The sequence below is a fragment of the Odocoileus virginianus genome, chromosome 16 (genome assembly GCF_023699985.2).
Source record: "Odocoileus virginianus isolate 20LAN1187 ecotype Illinois chromosome 16, Ovbor_1.2, whole genome shotgun sequence".
Classification (NCBI taxonomy): Eukaryota; Metazoa; Chordata; class Mammalia; order Artiodactyla; family Cervidae; genus Odocoileus; species Odocoileus virginianus.
In genome coordinates this window covers 744,800-764,537 of record NC_069689.1, presented here as the reverse complement: position 1 = coordinate 764,537, position 19,738 = coordinate 744,800, and the positions used below count along the sequence as shown (strand labels likewise).

Genomic DNA, 19,738 nt, shown 5'->3' with positions numbered 1-19,738 from the left:
CCATCACCTATATCAGTCTTGGTCTTGAATCTCAACTTTTTCCCTTCTCCATTGCTTCTACCTATTCCATCTTGCCATTATCTCTTAAATAGGCTGCTCTAGTTGCCTCCCAGCATCTTTTTTTAACACCTCTTCCAATTTGTATTCTTTAATGATGATTTTTGATGAGCAGGACTTTTAAATTTTGATGAAATCGAACTCATCCAATTTTTTTCCTTTATGATTAGTACTTTTTTCTGTTTTGTCTAAAAAATCTTTCTCTACTCTAAGGTCACTTAGATGTTCTGTTTTTTTTTTTTCCCCCAGTAGTTTTAGTTTTAACTTTTATGTTTAGTTTATTTTGAATTAATTTTTTGTATCTGATATGGGATAGGAATAGAAAGATATTTTTTTCTCATATATATCTGGTTGTTCTAGCATCATTTATTGAAAAATACTTTTTGATTTTTCCATTGATTTATCTTGATACCTTGTGATCAGAAGTCAGTTAACCATGTGTGTACACGTCTGTTTCTAAACTTTGTTCGGTTCACCTGGTTATCTCCTCGCATCAATACCACGTTGATTTCTATAGCTTTATAGTAAAGCTTGAAATAAGGTAGTGTAAAACAACTGCCTTTGTTTTTCTTTTATATGATTGTTTTGGCTATTCTAAGTATTTTGCATTTCCATATAGATTTTAGGGCCAGTTTTCCAGTTTCTCCAAAAAGGCCACCTGAGATCTTTATTTATATTTGATCTGCAGATCAACTTGAGGAGAATTGACAACGTTAAGCTCTTCAGTCTGCGAATGTGTACATCTCTCCATTTATTTAGATCTTCTTTTAATGTTTCTCAGCAATCTTTTGTAGTTTTTATCATAGAGGTCCAGCACAGTTTTCGTTAGATATGTTCCTAAGTTTTTGTGTTTTTTAGTACTATTTTAAATAGTGTTTTGAAGTTTCATTTTCAGTTGTTTGTTGCTATTGTATAAAATACAGTTGTTTATTTTATATTGAGCATGTATCCTGTGATCTTGCTAAAGTCATGCTCAGTTGTTTTGTGTCCTACTCTTTGTGACCCCATGGACTGCAGCCTGCCAGGCTCATCTGTCCATGGGATTCTTCAGGCAAGAATACTGGAGTGGGTTGCCATATCCTCCTCCAGGGGATCTTCCCGACCCAGGGATCGAACCCGTGTCTTTGTGTTTCCTGCATTGGCAGGCAGTTCTTTACCATTAGTGCCACCTGGGAAGCCCTGCTAAAGTTTCATACTAGTAGGATTTTTTTGGAGGGGGGTGCATTCCTTAGGGTTTTCTACATGCACAGTCAACAATAAAGTTTACAAATAAAAATAACTTTACATCTTCATTTCCAATATTTATGCTTTTTATTTCTTTTTCTTACTGCAGTAGCTAACAGCTATAATATAATGTTGAATAAGAAGTAGAACTGGTGAGAGTAGATATTCTTGCCTTGTCCCAGTCTTCAGGGGAAAGAATTCATTGTTTCACCATTAATATGATGTTATCTATAATTGTTTTATAGATGCCACTGCTCCTTTTTTATATCATAGATGATGTTGAATTTTGTCAGATTATCTTTCTGCATTTGTTGACATGATCCTACATTGCTTCCCATTTGTTTTGTTAATGTGGTAGAAGACATTTTTTTTTTTTTATTGACCTTTTTGTTTGAGATAGCTGTAGATCCATATGTACTTATAATACAGAGAGATTCCTTATACCCTGACTGGTTTCCCCTATTGGTAACATCTTGCAAAACAATAGTACAGTGTCACTACCAGGATATTGACATCATGTGGTCAAGATACAGAATGTTCCCTTACCGCAGGCATCCCTCACGTTGCTCATTTATAGCCATCCCTGTTTCCCTGTGTCTCTGCCTCTTCTATCACTCCTGGGAACCACTCTTCTTTTCTCCATTTCTATAGCTATCATTTCAAGAGTATTACACAAATGGAATCATAAAGAATGTAATCTTTTGGGGTTGGCTTTTTTCACTTTTTATCCATACCACGGTTTGTGTTTAACCTCTGACATGTGGAAAGTCATCTAACCTGTTCCAGTTTGAGGCTATTAGAAGTAAACCTGATACAAACTTTCAAGTACAGGTTTTTTTGTGAGTTACGTCTTCCATTCTCTGAGATAAATGACCAGTCGTGCAACTGATGGGTCATGTAAGAGTTGCGTGTTTAGTTTTTTTTTTTTTTAATAGCCTCCGTTTTGGCTATTTATTTATTTTTGGCTGCACTGGATCTTTGTTGGCTATGTGCAGGCTTTCTGTGGTTGCACTGTGCTGGCTTAGGAGTTGTGGAGATGAGCTTAGTTGCCCCACAGCATGTGGAATCTTCCTGGACCAGGGATCAAACCCGTGTCCCCTGCATTGGCAGGCAGATTCTTAACCACTGGACTACCAGAGATGTCTGCATGTTTAGAGTTTTTTTTTAAGTTAAAAAATGTCTGCACCGTTTAGTAGTTCCATCAGCAGTGTATGAATGTATGAGTTATTCAGTTTTTCCACATCCTTAACTTGTAGGTGGTGTGTCAGTGTTTTTTATTTTAGCTGTTCTAGTGGGTATGTAGTAGTGTATCATTGTGGTTTTAGCTTACATTTCCCTAGTGGTTAATGTAATGATGTTGAACATCTTTTCATGTACTTATTTGCCATCTGTATAGTTCTTTGTTGAAATGTCTTTTGTGTCTTTTGCCCACTATGGATTGGATTTTTTTTTTCCATCACTGAATTTTGGGAGTTCTTTATGTATTCTAGATACTGGTCATTAGTCTTTGTCATATATGTGATTTGTAAATATTTTTTCCCAGTCTGTAACTTTTTTTAAAAATCCTCCTAATCAGGATCCTTTTGCAGAATGAAAGTTTTTAATTTTCAGGAAGTCTGATCAGTTTCTCCTTAATAGGTCATGCTCTTGGTGTCCAGTTGAAGAATTCATTGCCTCACCTTAGATCCTGAAGGCTTCTCTTATGTTTATGTCTAAAAGTTTTATAGTTTGACATTTTACATTTAAATCTATGACCCATTTGAGTAAATGTGTATATAAATTATGAAATTTAGATCAAGGTTGACTTTCTACTGATGAATATCCATTACCATTTGTCTTAACAACTGAAGCAAGGTATACAGTATTTGTATTCTTTAACTGGAGATACAAAGCCTGATAAGATTATTAAACTCAGTATCTATATTATTTTATTTTTAAAAATATTTGTTTGCTGCTTGGTTCATTACAGAAGATTGTATTCTCTTCTACTGACTTTTTAAAAATTTATTTTTGAATATTTTATATACTTGTTTTATATTCTACATTATGTTTTGACATAATCAAATTACCTAAATGGAAAATTATAGCAATATATATAATTAGTGAGTTGTACCCTCAGTAATAATATATATTGTTTAGGCATGAATTAACTCTTTTAATGTTTTTGCCTTAATCTTTTATCTGATGTTTTTTACTGCAACCCTTTCATTTATTTATATAATTTGTTCAACTTAAAAACATTTTATTTACAGTTGATTTATAGTGTTGTGTTGATGTTCGCTGTACAGCAAAGTGATCCAGTCATAGATACATTCTTTTTGATTTTCTCTTCTATTATGGTTTATCACAGGATATTGAATATAGTTCCTTGTGCTGTACAGTAGGACCTTACTGTTTATCTGTGTTATATATAATAGTTTGCATCTGCTAATCCTAAATTCCCAGTTCTTCCCTGCCCCACCTCCTCTCCTCCTTGGCAGCAAGTCTGTTCTCTGTATCTGTGAGTTTATTTCTGTTTCACAGATATGTTCATTTGTAGCGTATTTTAGATTTCACATTCAAGTGATATCACATGGTATTTGTCTTTCTCTCTGACTTATTTTGCTTAGTATGATCATATCTAGGTCCATCCATGTAGCTGCAGATGTCATTATTCCATTCTTTTTATGGCTGAGTAACATTCAGCTGTATATGAGTAATCTGTATGTGTGTGTATATATACACACATATATTTTAACATCTTTTTTTTTCTTTTGAGATTTTAATGTAAAAAGTAGAAACACAGATGGGGCATAAATGTGCATTTTATACCCAAAGATAATGTGGATAATTTGGTTATTACTCATAACATTTTAACAAAATAATCTGAAATTTAGTCATTCACATTAGTAATAACATTAAGAGTTCTTAAAGGAGTTCCTCATACATCATCTCACATTGGGAGATGATGTGTGCAGTGGGCAGATAGGAACAAAAAGCAATCAATAAAGAAAATGTGATAAGTAATCTGATAGCGCTAATACTGTTTCTACGAGATAATAGTGGAAGTGCTTTTAAAAAAATTTGTTTTTAATTGGAGGATAATTGCTTTACAATGTTGTATTGGTTTCTGCCATACAACAGCATAAATCAGCTGTTATACATGTATCCCCTCCCTCTTGAAACTCCTGCCCACCCCCACCCCCACCCACTGTTTGTGACAGAGTACCAGGTTAAGCCTTGAAAACGAACAGAGATCATTCTGTCATTTTTGAGATTGCATCTAAGTACTGCATTTTGGACTCTTGTTTCTATGATGGCTATTCCATTTCTTCTAAGGGATTCTTGCCCACACTAGTAGATATAATGGTCATCTGAGTTAAATTCACCCATTCAAGTTCATTTTAGTTCTGATTCCTAAAATATTGATGTTTGCTTTTGCCATCTCCTGTTTGACCACTTCCAACTTGCCTTGATTCATGGATCTAACATTCGTGACATTGTACAAGAGGCAGTGATCAAGACCATCCCCAAGAAAAAGAAATGCAAAAAGGCAAAATGGTTGTCTGAGGAGGCCTTATAAATAGCTGAGAAAAGAAGAGAAGCCAAAGGCAAAGGGGAAAAGAAAAGATAAACCCATTTGAATGCAGAGTTCCAAAGAATAGCCAGGAGAGATAAGAAAGCCTTCCTCAGCGATCAATGCAAAGAAATAGAGGCAAACAATAGAATGGGAAAGACTAGAGATCTCTTCAAGAAAACTAGAGACACCAAGGGAACATTTCATGCAAAGATGGGCACAATAAGGACAGAAGTGATATGGACCTAACAGAAGCAGAAGATATTAAGAAGAGGTGGCAAGAATACACAGAAGAACTATACAAAAAAGATCTTCATGACCCAGATAACCACAATGGTGTATTCACTCACCTAGAGCCAGACGTCCTGGATGTGAAGTCAAGTGGGCCTTAGGAAGCATCGCTACAAACAAAGCTAGTGGAGGTGATGGAATTCCAGTTGAGCTATTTCAAATCCTAAGAGATGATGCTGTGAAAGTACTGCACTCGATATGCCAGCAAATTTGGAAAACCTCAGCAGTGGCCAGAGGACTGGGGAAAGTCACTTTTCATTCCAATCCCAAAGAAAGGCAATGCCAAAGAGTGCACAGTTGCACTCATCTCACACACTAGCAAAGTAATGCTCAGAATTCTCCAAGCCAGGCAGGCTTCAACAGTATGTGAACTGTAAACTTCCAGATGTTCAAGCTGGATTTAGAAAAGGCAAAGGAACCAGAGATCAAATCACCATTGTCTGTTGGATCATCAAAAAACCAAGAGAGTTCCAGAAAAACATCTACTGCTTTATTGGCTATGCCAGAGCCTTTGACTGTTTGGATCACAACAAATTGTGGGAAATTACCAGACCACCTGACCTACCTCTTAAGAAATCTGTATGCAGGTCAGGAAGCAACAGTTAGAACTGGATGTGGAACAACAGACTGGTTCCAAATTGGGAGAGGAGTATGTCAGGGCTGGAAGTGCCTGCTTATTTAACTTACATGCAGAGTACATCATGCAAAATGCCAGACTGGATGAAGCAAAAGCTGGAATCAAGATTGCTGGGTGAAATATCAATAACCTGAGTTATGCAGATGACACCACCCTTATGGCAGAAAGTGAAGAACTAAAGAGCCTCTTGATGAAAGTGAAAGAGGAGAGTGAAAAAGTTGGCTTAAAACTCAACATTCAGAAAACTTAAGATCATGGCATCTGGTCCCATCACTTCATGGCAAATAGATGGGGAACCAATGGAAACAGTGACAGACTTTATTTTCTTGGACTCCAAAATCACTGCAGATGGTGACTGCAGCCATGAAATTAAAAGACGCTTGCTCCTTGGGAGAAACGTTATGACCAACCTAGGTAGCATATTAAAAAGCAGAGGCATTACTTTGCCAACAAAGGTTGGTCTAGTCAAAGCTGTGGTTTTTCCGGTAGTCATGTATGGATGTGAGAGTTGGACTATAAAGAAAGCTGATCACAGAATTGATGCTTTTGAACTGTGGTGTTGGAGAAGACTCTTGAGAGTCCCTTGGACAGTGAGGAGATCCAACCAGTCCATCCTAAAGGATATCAGTCCTGAATATTCATTGGAAGGACATGCTGAAGCTGATGCTCCAATACTTTGGCCACCTGATGTGAAGAACTGACTCATTGGAAAAGACCTGATCCTGGCAAAGACTGAAGGCGGGAGGAGAAGGGGACAACGGGATAAGGTGGTTGGATGGCATCACAGACACAATGGAAATGAGTTTGAGTAAACTCTGGGAGTTGGTGACGGACAGCACGCCAGGCCTCCCTGTCCATCACCAACTCCTGGAGTCCACCCAAACCCATGTCTGTTGAGTCGTTGATGCCATCCAGCCATCTCATCCTCTGTCATCCCCTTCTCCTGCCTTCAATCTTTCCCAGCATCAGGGTCTTTTCAAATGAGTCAGCTCTTTGCATCAGGTGGCCGAAGTATTTGAGTTTCAGCTTCAACATTAGTCCTTCCAATGAATATTCAGGACTGATTTCCTTTAGGATGGCCTGGTTGGATCTCCTTGCAGTCCAAGGGACTCTCAAGAGTCTTCTCCAACACCACAGTTCAGAAGCATCAATTTTTCGGTGCTCAGCTTTCTTTATAGTCCAACTCTCACATCCATACATGACCACTGGAAAAACCATAGCCTTGACTAGACGGACCTTTGTTGACAAAGTAATGTCTCTGCTTTTCAATATTCTGTCTAGGTTGGTCATAACTTTCCTTCCAGGGAGTATGCGTCTTTTAATTTCATGGCTGCAGTCACCATCTGCAGTGATTTTGGAGCCCAGAAAAATAAAGTCAGCCACTGTTTCCACAGTTTCCCCATCTATTTGCCATGAAGTGATGGGACCGGATGCCATGATCTTACTTTTCTGAATGTTGAGCTTTAAGCCAACTTTTTCACTCTCCTCTTTCATGTTCAGGATTCCATATAGATATGTATTAATATAAAATATTTGTTTTTCTCTTTCTGTCTTACTTGACTCTGTAGAATAGGCTCTAGGTTTGTCTACCTCAGTTCAATGGACTCAAATTCATTCCTTTTTATGGCTGAGTAATATTCCATTGTGGCTATGTAGCACAACTTCTTTATCCATTCATCTGTTGATGGATCTAGGTTGCTTCCATGTCCTGGCTATTGTAAATAGTGCTGCAGTGAACACTGGGGTACATGTGTTTTTTTGAATTATGGTTTTCTCAGGGTATATACCCAGTAGTGGGATTGCTGAATCATATGGTAGTTTTAGTCTTAGTTTTTAAAGAAATCACCATACTGTTCTGTATAGTGTCTGTATCAACTTACGTTCCCACTAATAGCGCAAGAGGGTTAGTTCCCTTTTCTCCATGTCCTCTCCAGCATTTAATATGAGGTGGTACCTCAGTGTAGTTTTGATTTGCATTTCTCTAATTAGTGATGTTGAGCATCTTTTCATATGCCTGTTGGCCATCTCTGTTTCTTCTTTGGAGAAATGTCTATTTAGATCTTCTGCCCATTTTTCAGCTGGGTTTTTTTTTTTTTTTTAACTTTTTATATTGTATTGGGGTATAGTGGATTAACAAACAATGTTGTGATGTCTCCAGTGAACAGCGAAGGGACTAGCCACACATATACATGTATCCATTCTTCCCCAAACCACCCCCCATCCAGGCCATCACATAACTTTAAACAGGGTTCCATGTGCTATACAATGGGTCCTTGTTGGTTATCCATTTAAAAATAGCAGTGTATACCTGCCCATCTCACACTCCCTAACTATCCCTTCCCCACGTCCTTCCCCTTGGCAGTCATAACCTCGTTCTTGAGGTCTGTGAGTCTGTTTCTGTTTTTTAAGTAGGTTTATCTGTATCATTTCTTTTCAGATTCCACATACAAGGGATGTCATATGATATTTCTCCTTCTCTATGTGACTTACTTCACTCAGTATGGCACTCTCTAGGGCCATCCATGTTGCTGCAAATTGCATTATTTTTATTTTTTTATGGCTGATTAATATATTGTATTTTTGTACCACATCTTCTTTATCCATTCCTCTGTCCGTGGACATTTAGGTTGCTTCCATGTCTTGACTATTGTAGTAAACAGTGCTGTGATGAACATTGGGGTGCAGGCTTCTTTTCAGATCATGTTTTTCTCCAGTTATATGCCTAGGAGTGGGATTGCAGGGTCATACAGTAGCTCTATTTTTAGTTTTTTAAGGAACCTCCATACTGTTCTCCATAGTGGCTGTACTAATGCACATTCCCACCAACAGTATAGGAGGGTTACTGTCTCTCCACACCGTCTCTGGGATTTATTGTTTGTGGATTTTTTGAAGATGACCGTTCTGTAGTTCTGATTTGCATGTCTCAGTTAGTGATAGTGAGTATCTTTTCATGTGCCTGTTGGTTATCTCTTTCTTTGGATAAATGTCTATTTAGGTCTTCTGCCCATTTTTTTATTGGGTTGTTTGTTTTTTGTTATTGAGTTGTATGAACTGTCTGTATATTTTGGAAATTAAGCTGTTATCAGTCACATTATTTGCAAATATTTTCTCCCAGTCTGTAGATCATCTTTTTGTTTTGTTTATGGTTTCCTTTGTCGTACATTTTTGCTTTTATTTCTGTTACCTTGAAGGCTGACCTAAGAATGTATGATTTATGTCAGGATGTTTTGCCTGTTTTCTCTTCTAGAAGTTTTATGGTGTCATGTCTTATGTTTAAGTCTTCAAGCCATTTCGAGTTTATTTTTGTGTATGATGTGAGGGTGTGTTCTAACTTCATTGATTTACATGTGGCTATCCAGCTTTTCCATAGCCAGCTTTGGTCATAGCAAACACCCTTTTCCAACAACACAAGAGAAGACTCTACACGTGGACATCACCAGATGGTCGACACCGAAATCAGATTGATTATATTCTTTGCAGCCAAAGATGGAGAAGCTCTATACAGTCAGCAAAAACAAGACTGGGAGCTGACTGTGGCTCAGATCATGAACTCCTTATTGCCAAATTCAGACTTAAAACTGAAGAAAGTAGCGGAAACCACTAGACCATTCATGTATGACCTAAATCAAATCCCTTATGACTATACAGTGGAAGTAAGAAATAGATTTAAGGGACTAAATCTGATAGACAGAGAGCCTGATGAACTATGGACGGAGGTTTGTGACATTGTATAGGAGACAGGGATCAAGACCATCCCCGTGGAAAAGAAATGCAAAAAGGCAAAATGGTTGTCTGAGAAGGCCTTACAAATAGCTGAGAAAAGAAGAGAAGCAAAAAGCAAAGGAGAAAGGGAAAGATATTCCCATTTGAATGCAGAGTTCCAAAGAATAGCCAGGAGAGATAAGAAAGCCTTCCTCAGCGATCAATGCAAAGAAATAGAGGAAAACAATGAAATGGGAAAAACTAGAGATCTCTTCAAGAAAATTAGAGATACCAAGGGAACATTTCATGCAAAGATGGGTTCAATAAAGGACAGAAATGGTATGGACCTAACAGAAGCAGAAGATATTAAGAAGAGGTGGCAAGAATACACAGAATAACTGTACAAAAAAATTCTTCACAACCCAGATAATCACAGTGGTGTAATCACTCACCTAGAGCCAGACATCCTGGAATGTGAAATCAGGTGGGCCTTAGCATTACTACGAACAAAGCTAGTGGATGTGATGGAGTTTCAGTTGAGCTGTTTCAAATCCTGAAAGATGATACTGTGAAAGTGCTGCACTCAATATGCCAGCAAATTTGGAAAACTCACCAGTGGCCACAGGACTGGAAAAGGTCAGTTTTCATTCCAATCCCTAAGAAAGGCAATCCCAAAGAATGCTCAAACTACCACACAATTGCACTCATCTCACACTCTAGTAAAGTAATGCTCAAAATTCTCCAAGCCAGGCTTCAGCAATACGTGAACCATGAACTTCCTGATGTTCAATCTGGTTTTAGGAAAGGCAGAGGAACTGGAGATCAAATTGCCAACATCCACTGGATCATCAAAAAAGCAAGAGAGTTCCAGAAAAACATCTATTTCTGCTTTATTGACTATGCCAAAGCCTTCGACTGTGTGGAACACAGTAAACTGTGGAAAATTCTGAAAGAGATGGGAATACCAGACCACCTGACCAGCCTCTTGAGAAACCTGTATGCAGGTCAGGAAGCAACAGTTAGAACTGGACATGGAACAATAGACTTGTTCCAAATAGGAAAAGGAGTACGTCAAGGCTGTATATTGTCACCCTGCTTATTTAACTTATATGCAGAGTACATCATTAGAAACGCTGGGCTGGAAGAAGCACAAGCTGGAATGAAGATTGCCGGGAGAAATATCAATAACCTCAGATATGCAGATGACACCACCCTTATGGCAGAAAGTGAAGATGAACTAAAAAGCCTCTTGATGAAAGTGAAAGAGGAGAGTGAAAAAGTTGGCTTAAAGCTCAACATTCAGAAAACTAAGATCATGGCACCTGGTCCCATCACTTCATGGGAAATAGATGGGGAGACAGTGGAAACAGTGGCTGACTTTATTTTTTGGGGCTCCAAAATCACTGCAGATGGTGACTGCAGCCATGAAATTAAAAGTCGCAAAAAATAAATAAATAAATAATAAAAGACGCTTACTCCTTGGAAGGAAAGTTATGACCAACCTAGACAGAATATTAAAAAGCAGAGACATTACTTTGCCAACAAAGGTCCGTCTGGTCAAGGCTATGGTTTTTCCAGTGGTCATGTATGGATATGAGAGTTGGACTGTGAGGAAAGCTGAGCGCTGTAAAATTGATGCTTTTGAACTATGGTGTTGGAGAAGGCTCTTGAGAGTCTCTTGGACTGCAAGGAGATCCAACCAGTCCATCCTAAAGGAGATCAGTCCTGGGTGTTCATTGGAAGGACTGATGCTGAAGCTGAAACTCCAGTACTTTGGCCACCTCATGCGAAGAGTTGACTCATTGGAAAAGACCCTGATGCTGGGAGGGATTGGGGGCAGGAGGGGAAGGGGACGACAGAGGATGAGATGGCATCACTGACTCCATGGGCATGAGTTTGAGTAAACTCCGGGAGTTGGTGATGGACAGGGAGGCCTGCCGTGCTGTGATTCATGGGGTCCCAAAGAGTCTGACATGACTGAGCGACTGAACTGAACTGATCCAACTTTTCCAACACCACTTGCCAAAGAGATTGTTTCTTCCTTGCTGTATATTCTTGCCTCTTTGTCAAAGAGTATAGGTGTGTGGGCTTTTTTCTGGGCTGTCTTTTTTCCCATGATCCATATGTCTGTTTTTGTGCCAGTACCACACCATTTTGCTTTCTGTAGCTTCATGGTATTATCTGAAGTCTGGGAGGTTATGCTTCCTCCTTTATTCTTACTCCTCAGGATTGCTTTGGCAATTTGGGGTCTCTTATGGTTCCATATACATTTTAGGATTATTTATTCTAGTTCTTTGAAAAATGTCATGAGTAACTTGCTAGGTATCATGTTAAATCTGTAGATTGTTTTGGATAATTATTGCCATTTTAACAGTATGAATTCTCTCAGTCTAAGAGCATGGGATATCTTTCCATTTCTTTGAATCATCTTCAGTTACCTTTATTAGTGTTCTGTAGTTCTCAGCGTCTTTCACTTCCTTGGTGAGGTTTATTCCTAAGTTTTTATTTTTAATCTTTTTTGATGTGATTTTTTAAAAGGATTTTCTGTTTACATCCCTTTCTGATACTTCACTGTTAGTGTAAAGAAATGCAGCCAGTTTCTGTATGTTAACTGTGTCCTGTCACCTTGCTGAATTTGTTTTATCAGTTCTGGTAGTTTTTGTCCATTACCATTTGTTGTGGAAAGATGCATTACCTCCTTTGAATTACTTTTCCACTTTGTCAAAAATCAGTTAGGCATATTTGTGTGGGTCTATTTCTAGCTTTTTTGTTCTAGTGATTGTGTCTATCTTACACTTGTATCACTTTTGGTAACTTGTTTTTCAAGGAATTTCTTTGTTTCTTCTGAGTTGTCAAATTTACTGGCATAAAATTATCTTTTTAATGCCTGTGATGTCCTGTTGTTCGTTCCTGCTATTGAAAATATATGTTCTCTCTTTCTTGGTTAGTCTAGCTAGGGATTTATCAGCTTCATTGATATTTTCAAGAGAACTGATTTTTGTTTCTTGTTTCTTATTTCATTGATTTCTACTTTTCGGTTTCTTTCTAATAACTTTGGTTAATTTTCTCCTTTTTGCCTAGCTTCTTAAGAGGGAAGCTTCAATCATTGGTTTTAAACCTTTCTTCCTTTCTGATATAAGCATTTATATTAGAAAATATGAATATATAAATTTCTTTTCAAATACTTTTTTAAGCACATCCCACAAATGTTGATATGTTCATTTTCATTGACTTTGGACTATTTTCTAACTGTCCTTTTGATTTCTTCTTCGACTCATTGGTTATGTAGAGATAGTTTGCTTAATTTACAGTTATTTGGAGACATTTGAAAAATCTTATTATTGAATTCAAATTTAATTCTGGTTATGGACAAAAAGTATACTCTGTCACATCTCAGTCCTTGGAAATGAACTGATACTAGTTTAAGGCCCAGCATATGTTGGTGAACTTGAAAGGAATGTATGTCCCATAGTTGTTAGGTTTAGTGTTCCATAATGCCTTCAGTCAACTTCTCAAAAAAAACTTTGTCCAGGATTTTTCGTTATCTTTTAAGTGATGTCTTGGTAAATATCTGGTACATGATGGTTGAAAGTACTTAAAAGAACTATATACATAACGATATTGCTCATCATCAGTATGCCTACTCCTAGTGGGAAAAAAACGCTTTATTTTTAATGGTTTATTACCTCAGTTAAGGTTATGATAGAATATGTGTTATAAAGCAGCACCTATTATATAACCTGATATAATGTTCGCTAAATTTAACTGAAGATTTGTTTGTTTCTCAGGGTACACTGCATGATTTCTTCTCTCCACGGTAATCTCACATCTGAAACATGGCTACAGATTGGCTGGGCAGTATTGTGTCCATCAACTGTGGAGATAGCTTGGGTGTCTATCAGGGAAGAGTGTCAGCAGTGGATCAGGTCAGCCAGACCATTTCTCTCACCCGGCCTTTCCACAATGGAGTGAAGTGCCTTGTGCCAGAAGTCACTTTCAGGTGAGCGTCCTAACTGATTCTTCAAATCCAGTCTGGTGATCTGTAGAGCTTGACCTAGGTCTCATTGCCAATATTCTCTTGCATAGGACTACTTTTGTCAGGGGGGAGATTTTACAACCTTAGATCTTCTAGTTTTACTGCTGTTTCAGCAGAGACTTTGTGTAGTAATTAGCTTTCAGCTGATATTTCAGGGTTTGTGAAACATTTTTTTTATCTCTGTCAGACATGCAATATTATATTTAAATGTGTCAAATTTAGAATCATCTTTCTGTTTTCTTTTACAGTTTCAGATTTCCTTTCTCAGTTTCGTGTTATTTGTGCTTTCTTATATCTAAGGCCTTTATTGATTCCCCCCCGCCCATCCCCCCACATAACTATTTCTCTGTTATAATACAAAGATATAATACAAATCTTTGTAGTATAATTTATCTCCAGAGATACACTCGAGCTGGTAGCTAAAGTCCTTAGCTATAGGAATGTTATTTTTCTTTAGTGTTTGCCAACAAATCTCAAGCTTAGATGTTGTCTTCACATCCCTCTTTTCACAAGTTTCATAGAAACCTTCCTTTTCTTAATGTTTTTTTAAAAAAAGACTTTCTGGCAAGAGCTTCCTTGACTTCCTAAACAACACCCAGACCTAACCATTTCTGTAGGTGTGTATCCATCTTATTGCTTACCTCCTCTGAAGTCTTCACAGAAGATATACCCTTTGTGTTCAGGGCTAACCTTATCACATATGCTTTATGTATTATCGTTTTCTATATCCTTTGAGACCCTACCCCTTTTCTTTTGTGTCTTCACTTTCAGCCTTTATACTGTCTCTCTTCTCGTCACTTTCTAACTTCCCCAGGCCCCCCCCATAGTAAAAACACTCCTCCCCTCACCACACACACCTTGCATTTGCCACTAGGTATTGCCTTGACTAATGACACCTTTCACCCAAGTTAGAAACTTAGGAATCATAATGAATTCTTCATTCTCTTGATCTTCTTGTTGAGTTAGTCACCAAATTCGTTGGATTCCAAATGTTTTTTTTGGTTTCATCCTTTCTCTCTTTGTATTGTCACTTGCTGTATACACCCCCTCTTATTTCTGCCTCATCTCCTAACTGGTGCCCCTGCCTCTAGTTTCTTCACTGTTCTTATAGCCACCAGAAAAATCCAGTGTGGTTATGATCTGATCCCTAATTTTCTCTACAGCCTTACCTCCTGATGGCCCTCTACAAGCGTTTGTCTCTTTAGTAACACTATAACATTAACAGTTCCTCACATGGCCTCAGTCTGAGCCTTGGCTTCAGGTGCTCCTCTCCCGCCCATACTCTGCTTGGCCAACTCTTATCTTCCCTCCCCAACCAGACTTAGCTTAAGTGCTTCATCCATCTCTACCAAACTAACATGTATTTTGCTTTGGGGGGCTGTAGTCCCTAGTACACACCTCTGTCATAGTATTCAACACTTTTGATTACCTACTTGAATTTTCTGCCGACCAGACTTTGAGTCTTGTGTGAGCATATATTGCTTTTCATCTTTATATACCCGACTCCTACTGCAGGGGTTACCACATAGTAAGTAATCTGTGTATACCTATTGAGTGAGCAGGTAGGTAAATGAATGAAAAAAGCCATTAAGCATTCTAGAAATCTAAGATATTAATGATGGTTTTATGATTAACAATAGGTCTTTATTAACCTTTATTCTTTATTGAAGTATAGTTGATTTTCAATGTTGTGTTTCTGTTGTACAGCAAAGTGACTCAGTTACACACACAAATTCTTTTTTATGTTTTCTACTATGGTTTATCCCAGGATATTGACTATAGCTCCCTGTGCTATACAATAGGATCTTGTCCATCCATCCATATGTAATAGTTTGTATCTACTAACCCCAAATGCCCAGTCCATCTGTCTCCCACTCCCTTAACAATAGGTCTCTTTTTTGTTTTCCTTTTAAGTTTTTAATTTATTCTTTCTTTTTTAAAAATTTATTTATTTTTAATTGAAGGATAAGTGCTTTGCAGTATTGTATTGGTTTCTACCAAATGTCACCATAAATCAGCCATAGGTTTACCTATGTCCCCTCCCACTTGAACCTCCCGCCGACTTCGCTCCCCATCCCACCCCTCTAGGTTGTTACAGAGCCCCGGTTTGAGTTACCTGAGCCATACAGCAGATTCCCGTTGGCTGTCTGTTTTACATGCGGTAATACATGTTTCCATGTTACTCTCTCCATACGTCCCACCCTGTCCTTCCTCCCCCCTCAGCCGTGTCCATATGCCTGTTCTCAACATCTGTGTCTCTGTTGCTATTCTGCAGGTAGGTTCATCAGTACCATCTTTCTAGACTCCATATACATGCATTGGTATACGATATAACAGTAGGTCTCCTAAAGGTCAGTGCTGTGTCCACTGAATGTTGGTGGCTAAGTCTTGTCTTTAAGTATGCCACCATCTTTTTTAGGTTTTGCCTCTGATGACTCATTGAAATGAAGCCCTCCAAAGGTGTGGCTTGTTGCTGTTGATCTCAGTTTCATCACTGTTATATCTATTATAGTTTTGAGACTTGGACTCTTCTATGTATTTCAGGGCAGGTGACATTACAGAATTAAAAATTCTGGAGATACCAGGCCCTGGAGAAACCCAACATTTTGGAGACCTTCATCAGACAGAATTAGGCTCCTCTGGTGTTGGTTGCCAAGTTGGTATCAATCAAAATGGCACAGGCAAGTTGGTCAAGAAGCCAGCCTCTTCGAGCAGTGCCCCTCAGAACATCCCCAAGAGGACAGATGTGAAGAGCCAAGATGTTGCCATTTCTCCCCAGCAGCAGCAGTGCTCAAAGAGCTATGTGGACAGGCACGTGGAATCCTTGAGTCAGTCCAAAAGTTTCCGTCGTCGGCACAACTCTTGTAAGTTGGATTACATTAATGTTTTTTCTTAACTTGATGTCTCATGTCCACTTATCCACTGCTGTTCTTTAAATAAGTCCTTTATTACCCTAATAAAAAAAGATGCTGGCAGGGTTTCGCAGAAATACAGCATGGTTCTTTTATTCCGGTGCTGTTTCCTCAAGATGTTAAAGGGAAAGGAAATAAGCTGTTTGAGACTCACACCCTGCCCTCTCCTGCCGCTTCCTCTCCTTCAGAGAATGTCAGTGATCCGGCTCCAGTTCACGTAGACAAAAGTGATGTTGGTTTTGATCTGGTAAATGGTGGTAGTAGTGATGTCTAAGTTGAACCAGCATTCAAGCTGTTCTAGGGGGTTCTTTTTTTTTTTTCCATTTATTTTTATTAGTTGGAGGCTAATTACTTTACAGTATTGTAGTGGTTTTTGCCATACATTAACATGAATCAGCCATGGATTTACACGTGTTCCCCATCCTGATCCCCCCTCCTGCCTCCCTCCCCATCCGATCCCTCTGGGTCTTCCCAGTGCACCAACTCTGAGCACTTGTCTCATGCATCCAATCTGGGCTGGTGATCTGTTTCACCCTTGATAGTATACTTGTTTCAGTGCTATTCTCTCAGAACATCTCTAGGGGGTTCTTGAATAAGTTTTGTTCTTGTGGTTTAACTCCCATCCTCAGTTGGAGGAGAGAACGGGATGCCTAGACATCTCTGTGATCTTATAGTTTCTGACAGACTGATAGTTTTAAATTTACTGTGTTCACTGTCCCTGCCAGCCCACCAAGGAGAGCATACACTGATGTGTGTTGATGCTCAGTTCTGTGTGGTACTGACAAATTGTTGAGTGCCGTTTGCTTATTACAGAACTGTAGTTAATTCACTAGAGTCAGGTATGCTCTTTAACATACTTATTAGAATAATGTTATAGTAGTGAATTATAACAGATTCACTAGAAATTTATGTGGCCCTTCAGAAGCCAACATTTTTAAAGTTTTGAAGATGCCTGATTTCCATGAGTATAAACTATTGAAATTTTGGGAAAAAAATTAAAAAAAGAAAAAGGTATTTCAAGGCACTTTTCCTTCAGTGCTTCTTAAATAACTATCTGAATTGACCTGAGACTGAAATTGAATTGTTAGTTCTTCTCTTTCCTTTGGAAAACTGTATAATACTTGGATGGAAAAAGACTTTTTCCATTTAGACTTTAACCTTCTCTGTGTTGCTTTATTCTTTAAAACAAAACAAACAAACAAAAAGACACCTTTTTTCTTTACCAAAAAGTTGACTTGTTTGTTAAAAGTTTGAATGTCCAAGCAGTTTATAATCTCTCATGGAGGAAGATAATCTTCATTAGCAATTTGCAAATTATTTTTTCCTACATATTTTCCCCATTAGTAATATCTTACATTACTATGGTACATTTGTTATATTTAATGAGCCAGTTTTGATACATTAACCAAATCTATATTTTATTCAGATTCCCTTAGTTTTTACCTAATGTCCTTGTTACAGGCTTTCATCCAGCATGCCACATTACATTTAGTAGTCATGTCTTCTCTTGGCTCTCAGGGTTTCTCAGACTTTCACTGTTTTTGATGATTAGACAGTTTTGATGAGTACTGGTTAGATATTTTGTAGCATATTCCTCAGTTGGTATTTGATGTTTTTTTCTCATGATTAAACTGGGGTTATGTATTTTGGGGAGGAAGACACACAGATAAAGTGTCGTTTTCATTGCATCGTATCAGTAGTGTGTACTGTCAGCATGGTATGCCTTTTTCCTTGGCTGCCCTCGGTCTTGTTGCTGCATGGAGGCTTTCTCTAGTTGCAGAGCATGGGGCTACTCTCTTGTTTCTTGGTGCAGGCTTCTTATTGTGGTGGCTTCTCTTGTGAAGCACAGGCTCTTGGGCATGCAGGCTTCAGTAGTTGCAGCACATGGGCTTGTAGTTGCTGCTCATGGCCTTAGTTTCCCCGTGGCTTGTGGGATCTTCCTGGACCAGGGGTAGAACTGGTGTGCCCTGCATTGCCAGGTGGATTCTTAACCACTGGACCACCAGGAAAGTCCCACATTGTATTTCTTTTGACATTGACATTGATCACCTGACTGAGGTGGTGTGTGTCAGATTTCTCTTCTGAAGTCAGTATGTGCAGCCACACCTAAGGAGTGGAGAGTTAATGCAGAGTGTCTACATAAGTTACTTGGAGTTCTTCTCTACTAGAGATAGGTCTCTTCTTTCTCATTTATTTGTTCAGTTATTTATTTTTATCAGTGTGGACTTAAAGGGCTTCTCTAGTGACTAAGTGGTAAAGAATCCACCTGCAATGCTGGAAATGTAGGTTCGATCCCTGGATGGAGAAGATCCCCTGGAGAAGGAAACTGTAATCCACTCTAGTGTTCTTGCCTGGGAAATCCATGGTCGGAAGGAGCCTGGCTGACTGCAGTTTTTTGGGTGGCTAAGAGTCGGACACGACTTAGCAACTGAACTACAACACATGGACTTACAAGTGTTTATTTTATACTTTGGCTTATAATTCAATACCACTTTATTTTGGTAATCAGATTGTTTCAACTTTGGCCACTGGGATCTCTTTCAGTTGGCTCTTGTGTCCCTTGGACATGCTCCCATCATTGTGGATGGGTTCCCCCTCCCCCAGTACTTCCTTACTATCTAGCACTGCAAGATGCTCCAGGTTTATCTTCTGTATTTCCTGCCCCAGCCCTAGACTCAGCCATGTCTCCAAGGGGTCCTGTCTCCTTTTATTGGAGAATGGTATTACAAACTGCTGTCTAGGTACTAGATGTGTTCCTTGCTACTGGGTGTCACCCTTTCAAAAGCTGACAGAGCAAGGAAATACATATGTATATACTTAACAGCATAGATATATATATCTATAAATATTTCTATATGTAACCGTCACTACTATATTAAGCTAAATGAGTTTATGATGTGACCAAGTCTAATCCATTACCACATGGATCATTCTAGCCTCCTCCTCATCTGTAACCTCTCCCTCCAGCTGTGAGAAACCCATACTATCTGCCACCTGACTTAAATTATTCAATTCCAATATACGTATCAGAATTTTACAGTACTAACCCTAAGGTAAACCCCCATTCCCTTCATTAATTTGTTTCATGTATTTATAAAAGATTGTTTCCTTGCATTCTGCATCCCATCTGGGGATCCTCCAACCTCCTCACTCTTTTGCATACATTAAGGCTCACTCTGTACTCTATAAAAAAGTTCTGTGGGTTTTAACAAATATATATCTTATATCTAATATCTTTACAATACTAAGCAGAATTCCCTATGTTTCACCTATTTAGTCCTTCCCTTTTTCCTTCCCTGACTGCCTGTCGCAACCCCGCTCCA

General features: G+C 38.5%; 1 protein-coding gene across 4 annotated transcripts in view; it reads left to right on the top strand.

Annotated features, from left to right (window-relative positions):
- The window catches only part of EDC3 (enhancer of mRNA decapping 3), a 57,085-nt gene that overhangs the window by 9,882 nt on the left and 27,465 nt on the right, over positions 1 to 19,738 (top strand). For all 4 annotated transcript variants that reach the window (XM_070477554.1, XM_020873573.2, XM_020873574.2 and 1 more), the window contains 2 exons: positions 13,256 to 13,467; positions 16,048 to 16,367. In XM_070477554.1, coding sequence (XP_070333655.1) covers positions 13,304 to 13,467; positions 16,048 to 16,367 — 484 coding nt within the window. In that variant the 5' untranslated portion in view covers positions 13,256 to 13,303. The remainder of the gene's footprint in view (positions 1 to 13,255; positions 13,468 to 16,047; positions 16,368 to 19,738) is intronic.